This window comes from Acinonyx jubatus, chromosome D4 (genome assembly GCF_027475565.1).
Source record: "Acinonyx jubatus isolate Ajub_Pintada_27869175 chromosome D4, VMU_Ajub_asm_v1.0, whole genome shotgun sequence".
Taxonomy (NCBI): domain Eukaryota; kingdom Metazoa; phylum Chordata; class Mammalia; order Carnivora; family Felidae; genus Acinonyx; species Acinonyx jubatus.
Genome location: NC_069391.1, coordinates 52,001,209 through 52,022,622, shown reverse-complemented (window position 1 = coordinate 52,022,622; position 21,414 = coordinate 52,001,209). Strand labels below are relative to the sequence as shown.

Here is a 21,414-nt window from a genome sequence, read left to right as displayed (position 1 = left end):
TTTTTGATGAGTTTGGTTTACCTATTTGTCTTGGGCTTAGTAGGATTTATTCATTTCAGGGGCTGTTGGCTTTTTATTTTTCTTCTTGTTAAGTTTTGCTGTTTTGTTATTTTTTCAAAGAACATACTGAGAAACAGACTTCAGACTTTTTTTATTTTGATTCTAATAATGAGCAAAGCCATTTCCTTTCTTAACAAAAACCAAAATTCTTGTTCAATACTGAAATTCAGAAATAGTAATTATCTTATATTCATCATTTTAAGTTCACAAAAAATATAAATTCACATCATCACAGGTAGGTAAGAGTAGCTAACAGGGTAGCAGAAACAGTAAACATACTAGCACTGATACAGTAAGAGTCCAATACTACAGCTCTAATTTGGAAAACATTTCCATCAACTAGAGAACATGTGGCAGACATTTTATGGATTATTTTTTAAATGTTAAAAAAAAAACACAAAAAAACGCTGATCTTATTCAGGGAATAAGGGACCTTTTTCTTTGCCAAAAAGTGTAATAGGAAAACTGAAAGGCCACCTGTGTCAGCCCACCCTATAGTATGAACATAAGCTATAAGAGTATTTTGGAAAATATCTTTAAACTGAGATGAGAAAAAAAAATCAATATCAATACAGATTCCAAGCAGATGCAAAAGGCTTCTGTGCATGTTAGTGATTATGTGTGTGGCCTGCACAGCCTAATTTCAGATGCCTCCCAAACTCAGTGTACTTTCTCTTTTATAAACTCTTTGGGATTAAAACTAGGACCTCATCCATATCAACTTTGACAATAGACACAAATACAGCATAAGCTAATCAAGCCAAACAAGTTTAATTTCCCCCCTCATAGATGGCTCTTTTAATCTTAAATGCCTACTGAATTTTATAGACATGCTACACTTAATATTTTGACAGTTGTTTATTAAAATTACTTTCCTAGGAAGTTCTATGAAACCAACAGTGTAGTTTGTATCAGAACTGAGGCGATCAGAGAGAAGTCAAGATGATGGCATACTTGCAGCAAGCAGACAACAATAGGAAACTCTTAGCACTCCCAGAGTTGCATCAAATTTTCCATGGACTGAAACTAAAATGAAATAGTTCAATTACTAAGAGGTAGATAAGTAAAATAAACAACTAATTTCATACAGTGAAGTTGGGAGAGAGTCATATGGACCTCATTCTGTTGTCTCCAAACACTGTATCGGAGAGGAAAAAGGAGCTGAATAAACTTTAAACTCTCATGTAGGGATGTATTGCTTGTGTGTCCCTGGCAGATGTGGAAAGGAGATGAAATGGGCAAGGGAGAATCAAATATCCCATCGCTGCAGGTTTGCTGAGGGAAAGAGCACTGCAAAGATCTCACATCTGGCAATCATTTGTCAATAGCTGGAAAGAGAACGGCAGGAAACTTTCTGGCTCTTGGAGAAGATGAAAAGACAAAAACCATGTGTCACACACACACACACACACACATTCTGCAATGGTACAATGACTACTACACTTATTCTCCACCCCTCTTCTCCCCCCCTAAATTTAATGATCTTCAGATATACTCTACTCCGTGGTCAAAAACATGCAGTCACTTGACTTGTTAAAGCTGCAGTGTATGTACATTTTTCAAATAAACCCCAGGGCTGATGTTAGAAAATCAAAATCAGTCAAGCATAGACCGCCTGGTACTTTGGGCAGGAATCCTTGTGGTTTAGTCAATAAACAGAATCTGAATGAAAGACACCACAGTAACTAGACAGTAACGTTTTGAACAGTTCTTAACCTGAAGGGGGGTTGGGGAAGGCGGGTGCACTAGTGACCATGGACATAAGGTCCACTTAGATGGCTCGCTCTACCTGCAACATGACTGTGTTTAGCACAAGGTCATCTGCTGTTTCTAACACACACACACACACACACACACACACACTCACACACACAGAATGAACTTGTATTTGAGGAATGTTGTGAATGAATTTGCTTGTTGTTGTTTTTTAAATAATTATACCTGTTTAATAGGGTGGGAAAGGGAAACCTCAGATTCTGTGTACTGCATATTGGTCATAATAATATAGAAAATTTGCTGGCTTCATTATGAGTTCATAAAAATGACCAGTTTTTCCCTAGCAGGTTTATTATGCAATAAAAAGTTTTCAAGACAACTCACACAAAATTAATTAACTTCTCCAAAATCATAGGAATTTAAATCTGGTCATGGTGATCGATAGACTTCAATAAGCAGCTTTCAGTTCACCCTTACGCTGCATTTAACTAGCAGCAGCCAGCCGCCAGGCTCATCCCTGTGATTCCATAAGTGAATGCTGCAGGTTGTTTAATAACCTGGCAAATTCACAGTAGCTTGTCAAATTATTACAGGAACAGTGTCATCACTAAACAAGCCTGATCACGGTTAATTACAATGCAGACTAGAGAGCAGCCACAATTGTTCATTAATTACAGGAAGCACCTCATTTAAATTTTATGGAAATTTACACTTGCACCCCGGTATGTCTGGGAAAAAAAAAGTGATCCTTCACGCATTCACAGAAGAAAGGAGTCTGTGGTTTATGAAACATCACAGTAAATTGTGTCTAATCTGGTACTGAAATATTGGTTCATTATTTACCCTAATTTTCTAAGCACTTTAGTGGTGAAAAATATCAAGTCAATCCCACATCTTGAATTCCCAACCAAGAAAGAAACTGTTGGGTTAGCTGTAACAACTTAATGCAGGATGAAGCACAGTTAGACTCAAAAAGTAACTTTTCTCTGATTGAAAATACAATATTTAATAGCAATTAAGGGAAGTCTAAACTAGAATAACCACTTCCTAGAAAATAACTACATCAGAGCACAATTTTTTGCTAATATCAGTTAACCTCCAAAGCTAAACAAAGTACACAGTTTCATACCCACTTCAAAAACCACTGAGGAAAATCAACAAAATTAGACAGTGAATCTAAGTCTTGATTTCCAGCTACTTTTCAAAGTTAAGCATATTAACACAAAAAGCCAGCAGATACCCTCACAAAAGTCAAGTCAAACACAGACTTCCAGGATAAAAGTTACTCAAAACCAAAGATGCGTTCATGAAACAGTATCAGGGATCTTGGGATCATTAAGCAATAAAGTTGCTAAGCCATCTGAAATTTTAGGGATAGCAAAAAAGAGTGAAAAGGAAAAAGGTAAGAGCAGAAAGGAACTCTACCAGTCATGAGAAATTATGTCAGTTAAAATACAAAAGTAAATCAGATATGGGTGCACTGTATGTCTAAATGAAAATCCTTCATAGGAAAGGATATAAATAAACCATTGCTCCTAAATTGAGGTGTACAAGAGGCTGTTCTCAGAATCAAGAGGCCAAACAGCAAATCCTCTAGTGGATATAATGCCTGGCCCTGGGGGACAGCCTGAGATCCAAGTAGGAAAAATAGATGCCTCTGGCATGTATTATAGTGAGTTCCCTGGAGTGCAGAATTAGACGAAAAACTAAGAAATGGCTCGTTCCTGGGGCAGGGGGGAGGAAGACCAGAATACATGCCATGGCAAGAATGAAAGGACTCTAAGCGAAAAACTACTCCCAAAATTGTTAGCCGGTGAAGAACATTATTAAGTGTCAGGTTTTTTATGACTGACATAATATGGATATGTACCAGATATTATTAAAATGTATGGAAGCCATATTTAGAAAAGAAGAGGAAAAAAGAGAAGGAAATGGTTCAAATGGGTCCCAGTTAATCCACCAATTCACCGTACTTGACTATCTTCGAATAGAATCAACCTTTCCACTCAGTCTGCCAAAATAGTGTTGCAAAAGGAGGAGCCCAATAAAATGAGACTCATTTCTTTGCCCAGGGGCTTGGTCTTCTTTGCAAGGACCGTGCTGAATTGTCAACTCTACAAATGTTTAACTACCTACAACCAGGGTTTCACTTAAACCAGTAAATATACATTTTCTCTCTTGGTATGTTAAAATAATATGCTCCATTGGTCTCTTTCAGTTTTATTTGACGCAGTCACATCTGCAAAACCCATTGCTTTTTGCTCCATAACTCAAGGTTCACAAACAGATTATCCAACAACCACCCATGACAGACCATTCCAGGTGATGTGTTTGAAGAACATCACTCGTCCTACCCAAGGAGGTCAAGGATCAGACCACTCTCCATGAAAAGCCTTCCATCACTCTGCATTTGTGTGTCACACACAAGCTGTTAGCTTTCTAAAACTGGGAAATACATGATCATGTCTCATATGTGTCACACCTGCTTTTCTGTTGTACCATAGCCATACAACACCCGGGCAGTACCAGCTTGTGGCACAGCAGAGCTCAGGTGGTCTTCCCTAGGCCAAGAGCAGGTGTGCAGGAGATGGTATACTCTTCAGTACCATAAAAACTGAAACCTCCTCCTACCACCACTTCTACCTTCACTCCAACTGTGAAGAAGTCAATTTTTAAAACTATTCTCCTGTCTCATATGGGGTGTCTAAATAGTAAAAATGTTTTAAGACCAAGCTTACCATGCTCATCCCATCAGTCTGAAAATTTAGAAAGTGATGCCAAATGGAGTCCCTAAAAAAATATTATGTGTTTGCTCATGCTAGGGGATGCCATCCATGTTACAACTTCAGCCAGTATCTTTGCATTACTGGCACACACATCCCTTAAATCCTAATAGGCACATAAAAACAGAGCTAGGTCTTCGGCCACGATGTCGTATTTACATTCTTAATCTGATATACACCAAACTACTTCTAATCTCCCAAGACCACATAACATGAACTGAATTCCAAGTAAGTATTGTGTCACAGGACATAGCTCCTAATACATGAAAAGGGAAGATACTTATCATTAAATCATATTTTTCTATACAGTGCCCAGCTGAATGGCTTCTATTCTCCTGACCTGAGGGATAATAATGCAGGAAGCATGACTTGCTCACCATGTGTCTCCAGTGCCAAGCACAGTGCTGAGCACATGATACTTTTAAAAGATAAAAGCTAATATTTACTGAGTGCCCATTATGTGCCAGGCCCTTTGCTAACTACTAGGTAGAAGTTAGAACACTTACTCCTTATAATCACTTTGGGTGGTGAATCTCCGTGTTATAGATGGGAAAACTAAAGCTTAGTTTGATAAAGTAACTTGACAAAGGCCTCACTGTAACTTTGTCAACTGAGGCAGAAACCATGCTCTTATCCACTGCAGTATGTATCATTTCTTGAATGAGTAAATTAATTACCTCCAGTTACAGACAATTTATCCTGAAAAGGACCTCTCATTGCACACATGCTACCTTGGCTCCTCTTTTACACCTGTCTCAACAGTTGTCCATCTCCTGATGGCCCTGCTATACTTGTATGGCCTTCAGGGACCACTGTGTCTGTCACACCACCCCCAACTAATAAAGCAATAAGACTCCAACCTGGACTTCCAGCCTCTGGTCTGGCTCCTCCAGGTTTGGGCAAAAGTCTGCACCCAGCACTCTGCCAGCACATGCCACTGGAACCTGGGGGAACATGGCCAAGTTAGATGCTGGATGTGGAGGCTGCTGAGAACTGCACAGAAACACATTAGATCCAGAAAGAAGCAAGGACATCCCAACTGCAGGTATGAAACAGGCCATCATGACTCCAAGGTTTTTGACACTCAGTATGTCAAGTATATTGTAAATACTATGTAATCAAGTTTATGAACTACCAGAAGGTAAATTCCAAGAATAAAAGATATACAAAATTTTTATTTCCCCTTGTATCCACAGCATGTAGCACAAAGTAGGCATTATATAAATATCTCTGGATGAAAGCAGAGAAGGTTAACGTAAAGACAGAAAGAAATGTAGAATCTCTTCTTGATACTGGTGACACTTTTCCCCTCTGTCATTTAATTTGCTTAAGTGAGAGTGAAAAACATTGCATTCTATAATGAATAATACTCCTTTTCACCATTTACCTGATCAAATTTATTTTTCCTATTCATGGAGTAGGTTAGCACAGACAGATTCTGTTTATCAATACTTATTATTTATTTACTATCTCTAAATTTTATTGAAGAGGCTTATTTTATGTCTGTTTCCATAATAAAAATGATAAGAAAACAACTATAATTTAGAACATTTCTCTATATCTAAAATTCTACACTGAAAGCCACTTAAGATTCCCTTTCAGAACTAAATTAGCTAATTAGTTGATCTCATCCCAAAATGTCACCTACTGTCACCTACTTACTTCATTTTAGATTTTTTCTGAGATAAAGACAAAAGGATTTAGATTCCACCTAAACCTGCTTTCTGCTTTTTAAAAAATTTCTCTGAATCACTACTCAGTATTTCCAAACATATACTATCTTTATGAATCATACAACTATGTAGTTCAGAATCTTGGTCCATCAATCAGCTTCACCCTGTCTTCTTTCCCCATCAGAGCCCACCTCTGCTGTTTTGTTCTGTGCTTTAACTCCACTTAGGATTATCTGTGCCAGTCAATTTTCTTTGCTCAGAGATAAGTTTTCAGCCACGTATGCTGCCTTAGAAGGTATTTCCCTCTTTCTTTTGACCCACAGATCAGTTCACTTCTCTAAATCTAAACAACTTTCAATAAAGTCCACTTTGCAAGTTCCTCACTGAATATTACTAATATTAAAAAAAAGCACTGAGCCGATTCTTCATTTTTAGGACAAACTCTCCAATTTCTTTCAAGTCCCGCATTCTCTCTTCTTGCCTATGTCCCTATGGTGACATGGGCAGATTATCATCTTTCTTTGAAATTAACTGTTCTTTACCCACAAATTTCACACTGGAGCCCAAAAGGAGAAGGAAGAAAGTCACACTTACTGAGCACTTGCGGTCATGCTACCCTGTGGGCACCTTACATGCAGATTAACCTGTTTTTTTCTTTGCTACTATCTTACAGGATATGAGCATCTCCATTTGACAATTCAAAACACAACACAACAAAACAAAACCAAGGCTTCAGTATAGGTAACTAGCTCGACAAGACTGAGAACAGGGGCACCTGGGTGGATCAGTCGGTTGAGCACCCCACTCTAGATTTCAGCTCAGGTTATGATCCCATGGTTTATGGGTTCGAACTCCACACTGCGCTCTGCACTGAAAGTAGGATTCTCTCTCTCTTCCAGCCTCTCTCTCAAAATAAATAAATTGTTAAAAACTTTAAAAAAAAAAGCATGAGGCCTCTTAAAAAAATAAAAAGACAGAACATATTTCAAAGAAGTTAATGAAAAACATGCAATAGTTGCATTTGGTGGCTTACATTCTAGAGGCATTTGCTGATGTTTCATATGAAAGAAATTACAAAAAAGACAAAGGAAGTGGAGAAGGTGTGTTATCAAGACCTACTACTTGCTTTGTGGTCTAGGACAACATAAGCAATGTGAAAGGAATTTAGCCTCTAACTTGAGGAATGAGAAAGAAATGGGGCATGGAGAAGAGCAGAGACACTGTGCATGTGTGTTGTGGCACATGCAGGCTGATGCTGATGCCACCCCTCAGCTGACATATGGAGGGGCACTAATGAGTTCTGCAACAGTAATTCTCCCTATGGGGCAATAGAAGAACTGGGGAAAAATTCATCTTAGAATATTCCACAGGAAAAGAAAACCCAACACACAGCTTCCTATAAAACCTCAATATATATGATAACTTAACTGATTAAAGCAGATTCCATGAGCCAGAATATATATATTGCAAATTAAGTGTAAATAATACTTTATTTTATGTACATAAAACAAATTCCCACTTACCTTACTAGTATTTGACTGTATCACCAATACTAAGTTTCTAGTTCCTTTTTACCACCCTCTGCCCCACAGAATACATTTTATAAACACTCTTGAGAGGAAAGGAGAAAGTTAAACAACTACAATTACGCTCAATTACAACGTCAGACACTTAGAAATACACAGTTTCTGAGAGAGAACAAAAAGGTCCGTGAATAAGTTAGAAGAAAACAGTGCCAGGCTACTAGAGTGTTTCAACAATCCAAATCACGAAAAGAACTACACTAGGGACGTGACTCAGCACTCAAAAACTTAGAATCCTAGAGTTTCTGAGCAGAAAAAAAAGCCATCAGGATCCATGAAAATGGACTCCCATATTTTAAAGATGAGGAAATTGAGATTTAAAACAAAGCTGCAGCTTTACTAATGGGTTCACCATTTAATAATACTCTCCCTCCCCCTTCATTACATTAAGTGGCATTATCAAGTAAAGAAAAAAATTTTAAGTGGAAAACAAGCTATATCTGTTTCTTACTTCATCAAAATATACCAAGGAAAAACCAAAAAATATAAAAGTTGGTAACCTAATTAGTTATAACTCTGCACACCTAGACAATTAGGCCTTTTGATTTACAACCCTCAATAGTGAGACAGCTAGCTATAAGCGATCAAAAACATGACTGACAGATACAGCAGACATAAATTGTCTGGCTCCTTATTATCACTCCAGTTTAAATTAAGATAATAAAATATGGTGTGTACCTAACCATGGTTTTCCTGGAATATAAAATTTAAATTGATTTGGAGAACTCCAAATCTGCTTTCTTTCATGCTGGTGTTCTCTATAAGGATTTTCACAAATGTTTCACAGTGATTTTTACCTCTGAAAAATGGTAAGACTAAGGGGACATCATATTTTTTATGCTTTTTTGCATTTTAGTATCTTTTGCTATTAAATAAAAACATTTATGTTAAAAACAATAAAAAATATTAAATTCATCGGCTAATATTTCTGAACAGTATGCCACAGGTTTAATTATAAGAATGGTAATTGTCTGGTACTCATCTAAATTTCATTGTGCTAGAGCTGTAACAGGAAGTAAGAGGCCTTGAAAGGGACCCTCTAAAATCCCCTGGGTAAGCTGAAGCTGAGTGCGTATCTACTCTCCAGGACATACCTCAAAGGAATCATGGTGTGTGAGAGAGCTATTTACAACTTACTTTGTGTATAATCAGCAGAAACAAAAGATATGACAACAAGCATAAAGGCCTCCCTCTCTTTCCTCCTTTCTCCCCTCTCAGGGGAATTCAGCAAGGGAGGGCCAGTGGGCATTCACTTCAGTGTCAAAAGGGCTTCCAGAAAACACATTTTCTGTGGGGCAGGGAGGAAATATGGCAGGCTTCCTACACACACACACACACACACACACACACACACTCTCTCTCTCTCTCTCTAGTTCTTTGTTTAGTGAGATCACACGTAAAAATTGTTAGGGGCCAGACTTCTGAAAAGAAGACTGAAAAAGCCCCACAAGAGGAGTTACTACTCAAAACAACTGAAACTGAATGAGGCAGAAGGTGTGTGTACCGAATGGAAGAAACAAAGGGACACAGAAATGATAACTTGAGAAACGAAACATGTTACCAAGAAAAGGGATTACACAGTTTGGGATGCTTCTTGCAGAGTCAGAGCCCATTTGAAATTTAATTTCATTTTTAAACATGAAACATTCAGGTAGTCATTTGCCTGATAGGCACTATAAAAATCAGAGCCTAAATAAACAAACTAACTTCCATGTCAGCTCAAGACTCTTCAGTTAAGCTGGCCACAAGCCTGGATCAGTTCTGAAGTGTGTGTGTTTTGGTGACTTCAGTCTAGCAGTTGCAGGGATGAGGGAAACTATTTGAACCCATGAAAAACTTGGAAAAGAGTGGACACACAAAATTTGTTTTAAAAAACACAGAGAAGGAGAGAGAAAAACCAAAAAGAGTTCCATCAGAAGACTGAGGGACATGGCTGGGTACAAGCTCTGTCACATTCCAAGCCAGAGAGAAGCATGGATAGAATCAGCCTAATTTCAGTGGCTAGACAATGCCAAGCAGCAAGAGGAAAAATTACTCAGATAACACAAAGAATTCAGGAAGACCATTAAGGGAAACAGATTTGGCAATAAGCTAGTCAGGAGCTCTTGTGAGAAAGAGCAGAGAAAGAAATAAATTAATTACCCAACACTGTAAAGATAAAGATGTACACTAAACACTACATTTGCTACCAACAAATGAACACAAAAAATAAAAAAGAGGAAGATGCACTAAGTTGCTGGATGTGCAGATAACTTACATCCCAATTTTTCAGGCTACCATTTAACTAAAAGACAACAATCTGGGCCTAACCTTTCTCAGCTGTGGAACCCCAGCCTAAGATTCAGAAGGGAGAAGTATACAAAACCTAAAGCTCAAGAATGAAAACACTGCTTAACAATCAGAAAGGAACTGGTGAGTCGAAACAGTATTGATCCAGTCTCCAATACAGAATGGCCAGAAATATGCTAGTTCTTACAGAGGCCTTAGATGAGGCAGGGTTGTATCAATAGGAACACGGTAAGAATGAGAGACGTATTATAGAACTGAGCAGGACAGAGGACAGTCCCCTCTAGAGTCATCTCAGAATAATGAACTACAGGATCAAGCGGCAGAGAGCAGAGAAGGGTCAAGGAAGTGATTCTGCTACTCAACAGGTTGACAGACACAGATGATTACTCCGGGGGGGGGGGGGTGCACATCCTCTCAGGAGCAAGGTACCGTTTAACTGGGGTTCACTCTCCCTCTGCCTTGGGAGCTGGCCCTCTTGGGTGAGCCAGGGCCCTAGGCCCTGTGATAGGAGCACCCCTGCAGGCACAATTACAGGAGATTTCACAGCCACAAACAACAATACCTTGGTTTTATACTGTAAATGTGGGATAGGATGTAAAAATCTTTCTTTGCTGGTGACACCCTGGGGAGCCTGATGGACCATGAATAATGTTGAAATTACAATCTTTCTTCCAGAGCCCTCAAAGGGCTTTACACATAGTATTTATTTATTCCCCTCTCAGACAAATAAGAGAGGAGAAAATTTCTATCGTACTCTTTTTAAACAAGAAAACTGAGGTCCATCACTACAGTCCTCCCCCACATTTGACAAATTGAATGAAACTGAAATTAAAACAAAGTTCTCTCAACTACCATGCGAGTATTTCACTAGAAAAGCCTCCTACCATATGAGAGTTGGCTTATTTATCCAATTCTTGATTTACAGGGGTTTTAGCACTGAAGAAGAAAATGTGAATGAAGTTATTTGTAAATGTGCCATGTGGGCTTTATACACTTAAAGTACAGAATCAGATTATTTTTCAACTGGTTTACAATCACTCTTGTAAATTGAGTATTTTGGAAATTTAACACTTCAGACTATTGCTTATGGGCATACACACCACATTGCCAAGTCTGACAAGTGACATTAAGTGAAATTTCAAGTATGCTTATATATGCCCTGGTTAAGTTTCCTTCTGTACTCAGGGCTCATCTCCAACTATCCTAAAGGCAGGTAATATGAAAAGAACATTGGCTTGGGAGTTAGAATTCTGCTTTAACCTCAGAGGCAGTAATTGTAAAGCTGATCAGTAAAGTGCAATCCAGAGCCTTGTTTCCTGCATACGTAAAATGGGAATAATTGTTTTTACTGTGTAAGGTTGGCTAGGTTGAAGGAGATGACACAGATAAAGCATGCAGTAGGGACACAGTACTAGTAAATGATAAGGGCCCACACACCCACCCCCAGCACACACTCTCATGAGAGCTGAGAAGTTTGAGACCAAGAGAGGGATTTGGGGGAGATGAAGTAAACCTCAAGTATCAAAGGAATAATATAAGCAATTAGGGAAACTAAAAAATAATATCTATTCAATTAGTCTCAATTAAGGGCCAGGTCAATCAACTTTCAGAAGGCTTCCTAGAATGCTGTGTTGAGAAAGTCTATAAAGATCTGTCAAAACTGTAAGAGATTGGGCATTAAATTCTTCACTGGAGGAAGGAGCAGGAAGTGGCACATCTCACACTCCTGCCCCAACCAAGCCCTTCACAATGAAAACATAAGGCAAATTTCTGGGTACTCTTTCATGCTAGCGGCCTGACCTAAGAATTAAATATACAGAGCTTCCAAGAAACATAGGTGAATACAATCTGAAGAATCTCTACCCTTTTGGTGGGGGGGGAAAAAAAAACTGAACAAAACAGCAAACGGATAGAAAAAACCAACAGTCTAGGCAAGTGGTTCAAGGTATATTCCTCATCCAAGGCACATTATTACCATCAACTGGGAACGTGTCTGAAATGCCTTTGGGACTGAAGACCTGAGACCCACTGTGACAAAACCCAGGGTGCTGCCCAGCCATTTGTTTATGCAAGCCTGCCATCCAGGTGATGCTGAGGAGCATTAACATCGGGGAATCACTAGCCTAAATAAACAAGAAAATAAATAATAACTGGGAAGGCAGTTTAGATGATAACTTAGTTTTAGAAAATATATGCCTCTTGGGGCACCTGGGTGGCCCAGTCAGTTAAGTGTCCAACTTTGGCTCAGGTCATGATCTCGTGGTTCAGGAGTTTGAGCCCCACATCGGGCTCTGTGCTGTCTCTCAGTGTGGAGCCTGCTTGGGATCCTCTGTCTCCCCTTCTCTGCCCCTCCCCCACGTGCTCGCGCTCACTCTCTCAAAAATAAACATGAAGAAAAAATTGTTTTAATAAATGTTTAGAAAAAAAGAAAACATATGCCTCTTTTAAAAAGTAAGGAAGAGGAGAGAAGGAAGAAGAAGAAAGCATCAGGGCATAAGTTCCAGGGTGTCCCAAAATCTTACTCTAAAGGGGGCTCTTAAGTAAGAAAGCCAAAATGAGTTAGCCATTGGAGCAGTGGTCTGTCTGACTCCACAGATGCTGCAAACATCAGAAGAGGATGATTTGGGGATAAACATTAACTTTAGCATTTAAACTGAAAGCACTTTAAAATGATCCAGGTAACCTTGAACTCAGCCACTGGATTTGTTCTACTCACTCAGTTTCCCTCCCGGGTTTTCCACAGTGATCAAGAATGAGGATAAATGTAACTACGTAACTATCTCTAATGAGAGGAAAGAGGCTATTTTGCGTAATGATCAGGAAGCCACTGAATTTTTTAAGTGGGGGGCATTATTTTTTTTTTTTTTAGAAAGGAGTTTACTTTTGAAGAAAATAGGTGTATTTTACTTGATCTTACTTCATTAGAGGCACAAAATGGTACAAATCAAAAGGGCTTCTTTTCTCCCTAAGTTTAACAATATTAAAGAAAAAAAATGTATGTGAGAAAGCAGAAAAAGGAGTCTGAGGGAGGAAATAAGATACAAGACTGTGTTATGTGCCAGACAGTGAGAAAACAAATATTACCCCCCAAAAAAACTCAATGTCTTAAGTTACCCAGTAAATCATCTCCATTAAACCTACATGGTTAAAAAAATTTTTTTTTAGTAGCCATATATGGCTTAAGAGGTAAAATACAAAGCACTTAAACTAGATTTAATGCACAGTGGTTGTCTAGAGATACAGATTTCTCTGGACTAGTCCCTTGCCCCGTTTGACAGGAGTCAGACTCACTATGAAGAGTGAGGCTGAAGGAGGCCACAAATTGTATCAACAGACCAGAGGAATTCCGACTACTGTAAACAGGAGAGCCAGGGGAGCCTTTACCAGGCTGCCAAAGTGCATAATGCAGCATGCCAAAGATCAATGAATCAACGTGGTTTTCTTTGCATGCAAAGTTTGAACACAGGTAATGATAAGAAAGGAACGGGAAGACAGATTGAGTCTTGCTGTTCCATACAGTAAAAACTTTCCCAATTCAAACATAAGTCATACTGTGTATTGCACAATACCCCTCCAAGCCTGCTGAGGACCTCAGCCCAAAAAGAGAAAATGCCCAAAAGTGTACAAAGTTGATTTCTACAGAGTGTCCACCCTCCCACTAACCACAGCCCCTACACCCCATCCCAAGTCCACTGATCCTAACTGGGGTGAGATCTAGGGGAGATAAAATGCTGTGCTATACTCGGCACCAGACAGCTAAAAAGTGAATATAAATCCCTCCTATCAGGGGCATTGCTTTGTTACTTGGGGGGAGGGGGGGGGGTCTCAGCAAGTGGTGAGAAGAGAAAGTAAAAGAGAGTTTCTTAGATTTTCCTTGGGGAATCTTACAAAGTAATTTTTCAAATATTTTTTACTGCTAAAATCTAGTGGCTTTAGAGGCTAAAAGAAGCAGCTTAGTAGACAACAGAATGCTTTATAAATGATAAAACACATAATTTTCTTTTCTGTTTGTTTCTGGTGTTAGTAGCCTCACACAAAGAGCTACTTATGTCACCAAGTTACCTAATGATAAGTAATGCTATAACACACCATTTTCTCTTTACAGGCTTCCCTTTTGGTGATGTGATGCTTTTCCCAGGTTTCATGGGCCACTTAAATGAGAATTGCTCCCAAATCCCTCCCCATTCCTTACCTCTCATGTGAATTTTAGTCCTGCACCTTCAAGCTCCCACTAGAAATTTCCAAGTGTCCCGTTAACACCTGGAGCCAAACAAGCAAAGCAAACAGGTTCTTTGCAATCCTGTCTCTACAGCTGTCTACTACAGCTCTCCCCTAACTTCTGTCTTTGGCAATGTTATCATCATAATCCTATCAACAGAGACTCAGAACCACAGATCATGATTAAAAGCCTTATTTCCCAAATCCAATAAATGGGCTTACTGAAAGCCTATCCATTCTTCCTTTTCAAGCTCTTCAGCTGCCTCCCCCCACCACACACACACAGATCTCTCTCCTTCCAGATCATTTCTAACAAGTACATGCTAAGACCTTTGCCATAACCCTTAAAGTGATAATACCACCTTTATCATTTCACACTCATCAACCAGTGCCATGTATCACCACTCCAACTGTCAAACATATTCTCCTAGATGATGTTTAGATTTCCCCACAAATTACCAATTAAAGTTTCTTCCGGGCCCTCTGAAACCTAGCTCTTTCTACCCTGCCTTTCCAGCTTTATCTTTTCTTCCTCCTTCATGGCAAATACTTAATACACAGTCTAATTAGACTACTGGATGTCTCTTGCGTACTGATTTGGACTTTCCTAATGTGACATAGTTTTCATGCTGCTCTTTTTAGAATACCTTGTCTTGCATTATACTTTTGAAATCTTCCTATTTTCCAATGCCACTCCTTCTAGGAAGTTTTCTGATACCCCCAGGCAGGAGAGACCTCCTCCCCCAGTGTTCTACCATCCTTTAGGGATCTCAGCACTATACAACTTTGGACTGTAAATATATGTTTTTCTTTCCTTAAGGGCAGGAACAAACTTATTTCTCTTTGTATTCCCCCATAGCGCCTACCACACTGCTTCACACACACAGCAGATAGTCAACAAATACATGCAAAATAAATAATAAATAAATCTCTTAAAATTCATAGTGGCACCAGTAAGCCAATGCTACAAATACAGTGATTTTAACTGTACTTTTATTCCACCAGATCTTCAACAAACACCCTCAAGGCAGTTAAGGGCCAATAATTCCTATTTTATAGAAATTCAAGATGCAAGGAGGTTACTATTTATGCACAGAGCATTCTTCTGAGTATAATTTGGCCTGTAAAGATTCAGTAACTAATGCAATGTCACCCTGTTGATTTGTGGCATGTTTTCATGGAAATAATAACTTCTCTTGCTGGACTCTCCTTCCAGCTTACTTGAGGATACCTCTAAAACCTGACTCCATCAAAGCAATCTTCTAGAAATGAGAAAATGTACAACACTTTCTCTACAATATAAATGTAAGAGATGTTTCTCTGCCCTGTAAGTTGTCAACATATCCTGAAATCTAACGTAAGAATGATAAAAATAAATACTGGCATATAAAGCCTCTTAGTTTAAAATTTACTAGGCTTTGAAGTAGAAGCAGTTATGAAAACCTCCTTTAATAAGATCTTTAAAACATGTATTGATTGCCATATACCTGGAAAGAAAGTACTCAACCCATTACACTGCCCTGAGATAGGAACACATTTCTAAGATATTATGAGAGAAGCATATAGCCAACCGGAGATAAATTTCCATCTCCCATCAGTGTCTCCTCTGTTTCAGGCCAGGAGTAGACAACTACAGCCTGTGGGCCAACTGCTACCCTGTGATCTACTTTTGTAAGTAAAGTTTTATTGAAATATAGTTACACCTATGCCTTTATACAGCCTATATGACTGTGGCTACAAAGACAGAATTGAATAGTTGATAGAAAAACCACATGGCTGCCTAAAATATTTAGTCTTTACTCCTTTATAGAAAAGGTTTACCAAATTTTGTTTTAAACTGCAAAATTATACCTCTTTCCCCAGCAACACCACTTTTAAGAATTCATCTTTAGGAAGTAAGAATACAAGTGCAAACAAGAGTGTGCATATTGAAGCAACACTCCTTTTAAAAGAAAAGAGCTGCTAACAATCTCAATGTCCACAAACCAAGAGTCCATTAAATAAATTATGGTACAATGATTTACTAGGAATCCATTAAAAATTATGATGGACATCTATATTTACAGACATAAAAAGGTATCTATGATAGGGCTGAGTAAAATTTAAAATGCAAGTCATGTATCCATAATCCTTTTATGCTATTGACACCTATCCTTCCTTTGCAAATGAAAATATGACTAAAAAGATGTTAATGAAATGGTTCCTTGGTGGCAGCTTTTCAGAAAAGTTTTTATTTTTACTTTCTGCAGTTTACTTAATCAGATCTGTAGAAAATGAGTATATCCTTCCTACAAACACTATAAAAAAAGTTTAAACTATTATAAATTAAAATCAAGGTGCAGAGTTTAGATTCTGCATTTAAAAAGCACTAAGCTTTTCAGAAAATAAAGGGTTGGGTTTTTTGGGGTTTGTTTTTTTTTTTTTTTGTATTTTTTGGTTTGGGCAGGCTTCTAGTTTTGTTCTTGCTGTTTTAATTGTTCTTTTTTCTTTGTTTTAAAGACAAAAAGGCTCTTAGGCTTACCAATAGCCTGCATATCTAGGCACTGGCATTCCCACTATATATAGCAACCTCAGTTAGGATGGAAAAAGTCCCCTGCAAAAGCATGCATGGGTTAGGAAGAAGAGAGGTTAACAGAATAGTCCTCTGAATGGAAATGTATTAATTCAATCAGTGTCTTACTTGGGTTACCATAAAAAGGTTCATAAAGTACCCAAAAGCCACATAAGATTTTAGAATTATGCTGCTCAGTGGCTGATTCTCAGTGAAGAGTAAGAAAGGAGAGATCTGTCTCCATCTTCATTTTCCTCAACAAAAGTATTTTTTAACCAGCAATGAAAAGGCCAAGTATGTACATGATACAAATATTAAGAACCGAGTACCACCACTGATAATGAGATGCTAAGTCAACACCGCATAAGGCTTGAAAACTAACCACAAGAATAACGGAAGGAGAAATTGCTAATAACAACCAAAACAGCTCACTCTCTCTGTGCCAGACTTTACAGGCATGATTTCTAAGTCCCACTTTATAAGTGAAGTAACTGAGGTTCAGAGAGATTACAAAACTTTTCCAAAGTCACATAAAAAAGAGATAAACTGAAATGCAGATAAATCTGCCTCAAAAGTCTAGACTCTTCCCACCACACTAGCTAATGAAATAGAAATTACATTTCTAATGAAGTACTATATAAAATCCCAGTATAAATTTAACAAGTTAGAAAACTTGAAATTCCTGGTTTATAAAGATATTACAAAATTACCATGTCAATTAATTTGTTTTACAAGCAGTTTATTTTAAATAGTGTTTTCTACATTATTTTCTCAGTTAAATCTATCCATATTCTTCATCTTTACACTTACACATATATACGTATATACCTTTGCAGATAGCAAATATAAAGCACAAAAACTTTCATACTGAAGTAGAGTATGGATATATTTGTAGACACAGACTCCAGTTAGACAGAAAACTGTGACTTGGTCTTTTATGACTTTTCCCACAGTAAAATTATTTCATTGCTATGGATTAAACAAAATCTATGCCCTGAAAATTAATATGTGAAAAGCTATACAATGACATAACTAATTTTTTTTTTACATTGGCATTTAACTTATACTATTTTTCTCTTAGATATATTCTCTTTTAAAATTATGCATAGGGGCACCTGGGTGGCTCAGTCGGTTGAGCGTCCAACTTCAGCTCGGGTCATGATCTCACAGTCTGTGAGTTGGAGCCCCGCGTCAGGCTCTGTGCTGACAGCTCAGAGCCCGGGGCCTGTTTCGGATTCTGTGTCTCCCTCTCTCTCTGACCCTCCCCCGTTCATGCTCTGTCTCAAAAATAAATAAACGTTAAAAAATTTTTTAAAAAAATAAAAATAAAAATAAAATAAAATTATGCATAGGAGCACCTGGGTGGCTCAGCCAGTTAAGCGTCCAACTTCAGCTCAGGTCATGATCTCACAGCTCTTGAGTTCGAGCCCCGCTTCTGTCTCTATGTTGACAGCTCAGAGCCTGGAGCCTGTTTTGGATTCTGTGTCTCCCTCTCTCCCTGCCCTTTCCCCACTTGCACTCTGTCTCTCTCTCTCTCAAAAATAAACAAACATTAAAAAAAATTTAAAATTATGCAGAGACAGGGGCGCCTGGGTGGTTCAGTCAGTTAAGGTCTGACTCTTGATCTAGGCTCAGGTCATGATCTCACAGTTCATGGGTTCGAGCCTGACATTTGTCTCTGTTCTGATGGTGTTGAATCTGCTTGAGATTCTGTCTCTCCTCTCTGCCCCTCCCTGTCTTGTGCTCACGCACTCTCTCTCTCTCTCCAAAAAAAAAACTTAAAAATATAATAAAATTATGCAGATATTGGCTTTTCCTATGAATTCCCCATAACTGCACCTCCAAACTCAGAATAACAAAAACCCTTAACTCCCAGATGGGGAAACTAAGGTTTTGCTGTGCCTTCGTTTTTGGAAGTGTGGGAGTACTAGGCTTTGGTTTTCTGATCAGGTAGTCAATGGATCTCTGGTAGAGGCCTAAAACATAGGACTCTGTAGCTGTACCCCTTCCATTTAAAGCACCTCTGATTTTTGTCAGTTCTACATATTGACTTCCTTATAAAATTTAATTTGAAAGAAGAAAATCCCCAGAAGATTGTACAACTACTGTTTTTCTTCTTTCTTTTTTAATAGCTGCCTTAAGTTACAGATGGATTAAAAATTAAGACAGAGGAAAAAGCAAAGACTTTGGGGTAAACTTTTCTGGTTACAGATTTTGGAACTTTATTTCCTCATCTGTAAAAAAAAATAATTGTACCTGCCCTGAATGCTTTTTAATAATTGAATAAGATAACATGGGTACCATGTCTAGCACACCAGCTGAGCTAAGAGGTAGCTATGAAGTTGTTAGTTTTTAATCCTCATTCTTTTACTGTTAGTAACAGATGAAAATAAATGCTAAGCCAAATATTTATTTTAGATCTGAAGATGCAGTATGTTCAAACTAGGATTGGCTAAAATAAACTAGATGTTAAGCAAAATAACAATGTTAATCAAAGGTCATCTATAACAATATTGAAGTACCACACAGGAGAACACAACTACTTCTGATAAAACATAATACAGGATTAAAAAGCACTAAAAGCAGCACATTTTGCTCAACAGTTCTCAAGCCCTATGCAAGACTATAAATGAAGATAAAATATTGTGCAGATGTACATGTATGTTGCTTGCTACTATTTTGTTTGATTCTGAGAGGTATAAACACTACCAGCTTTAGTATGACCCTAATTCCATGAATACAAGTGAATATTCACAAAGCCAGGGACAGAGGTGGGGGTCTTATCTACACAATCAAGCTTCAAGCTCTACTACCAAATGATAATGATAATGAGTATAATAAGGCAGGAAGCTTCCATTCAGGCACATGATTAGAAGTGATGATACAGATGTCCACAGAACTCAGCAGAATTTCCCAACTTTGCCTCCAGTCTAGAGCTAACCATAACTGGTATCACAGAAATAACAGCAATGTACTGACATCCACAAAGGCCAACCTGGTGAGAACTGTGCAGAGTGGCAAAAATGCAAAACTAATGGATGACAACAAGAGGATTCTCAGAAAACAAAACAAAAACAAAAAAAAACAAAAAAAAAGGGAAAAAATCGAAAAAGGGAAAAAAAGAAAAGAAAAAAAGTATCTGCCAATGCCTACCCTCCCTTCCTTTAACTGAAGATATTAAAACATTTCATTTAAATTTACCTCATTGTTCCCCCAAATTCAAGCTTCCCAAGGGCAAGCTGAAAGAAAGGGATATATAGTTTACTCAATAGCTACTGGGTCCCAAAGCTTCCCACGTGTTATCTCATTTCATCTTCCTGACAAATCCTCAAGCTAATTGTTCTTTTCCCCATTTCAAAATTGAAGAAAATAAAGACTAGAATTACAGTGACTTATCCAAGGTCACAAGACTAGTTAAGTGGCAACATTAGACTCTGAAGTCAGGTCTCATCTTTTAATCTTACTCCCGAGTTCTGCAATACCAAACACTCATGTCAGATACAATGGGGCCAGGAAAATGCTGAGAGAACAAGTACTGATATTAAAAATCTTAAATCAACTTTAATTTTCTTATTAGATATGATATAGGAGTAATTCTTTTTTCCTCTTGGATTATGAAGGAAAATTTTTAATAAATCAAATTGGAAAAGGTTGAAATAACCACAACATCCTTTTTATAATAAAAAACTGCTTCCATGATCAAGATAGCATATATATTTTTAGACAATCTAAATGTACATGATAGATTTTTCCCCCCAAGTTTGGCACTGTTTTCTACTACTATTTAGGATAAAGAATTAATTTTGAAACTGGCTGTAACAGGGAAAAAACTCCAACACAAAGTAAGTTTAATATTCTTCTGAAAAGTGCACTATAAAATCTGCAACTAAAAACAAAAATCACCAGAAGAAAACTCCCAACATCACTTACATCACTTACATCCAACAGAGTAAAAAGAAAGAATTCTTAGTTTGGAGTATTCTTTAGGATGTTACGTAAAGTATCTAATCAATTCATCTAAATTTTGAAGTGCCGCATCCATACATAAATCTTGATTCTTACTATAGAGTTAACTGTTTATTGGTTTAAGACCTCCCATAGACAATGAATGTATCTGTTTGTAAAGAACAAACCATTATACAGATAGCATTAATCCGATTAAACTCGGAGGTCTATCTGGACAAAATCATCACCTGACAGAAGTATATAAACCACTTCACAGAAATATATAAAAATATATAAATTTCTATTACATAACATTTTTAAAAATAACTTATTTATCAAGAGAAAACTACCTTAGTTTAACAACTCTACAAGTTTTTCCTTGTATCGGACAGTGATCAGAAGGTCTGTGGGCATACGGGCAAACACATACACAACTCTATATATATGTATGCATTATTAAGAGGAAGAAAAATGACACATCACAAGAACATGCAAGCAAAAAAGTATTAAGGTTTGAAAGTAAAGAGAAACTAAAAGGCAATTCAAAATTAAAATTCAAACTATTATGGTATCTTTACTTAGGTAAGCCTAAGAAA

At 37.7% G+C, this 21,414-nt stretch overlaps 1 protein-coding gene across 21 annotated transcripts in view; it reads right to left on the bottom strand.

The window, feature by feature from the left end:
- BNC2 (basonuclin 2) overlaps nt 1–21,414 on the bottom strand; it is a 436,381-nt gene that overhangs the window by 252,125 nt on the left and 162,842 nt on the right. For 14 of the 21 annotated variants that reach the window (XM_027047204.2, XM_027047207.2, XM_053205067.1 and 11 more), the window contains one exon: nt 5,420–5,503. The exons of the other annotated variants lie outside the window; for them this stretch is intronic. In XM_027047204.2, the coding sequence (XP_026903005.1) occupies nt 5,420–5,503 (84 nt within the window). The remainder of the gene's footprint in view (nt 1–5,419; nt 5,504–21,414) is intronic. 21 annotated transcript variants of the gene reach the window in all.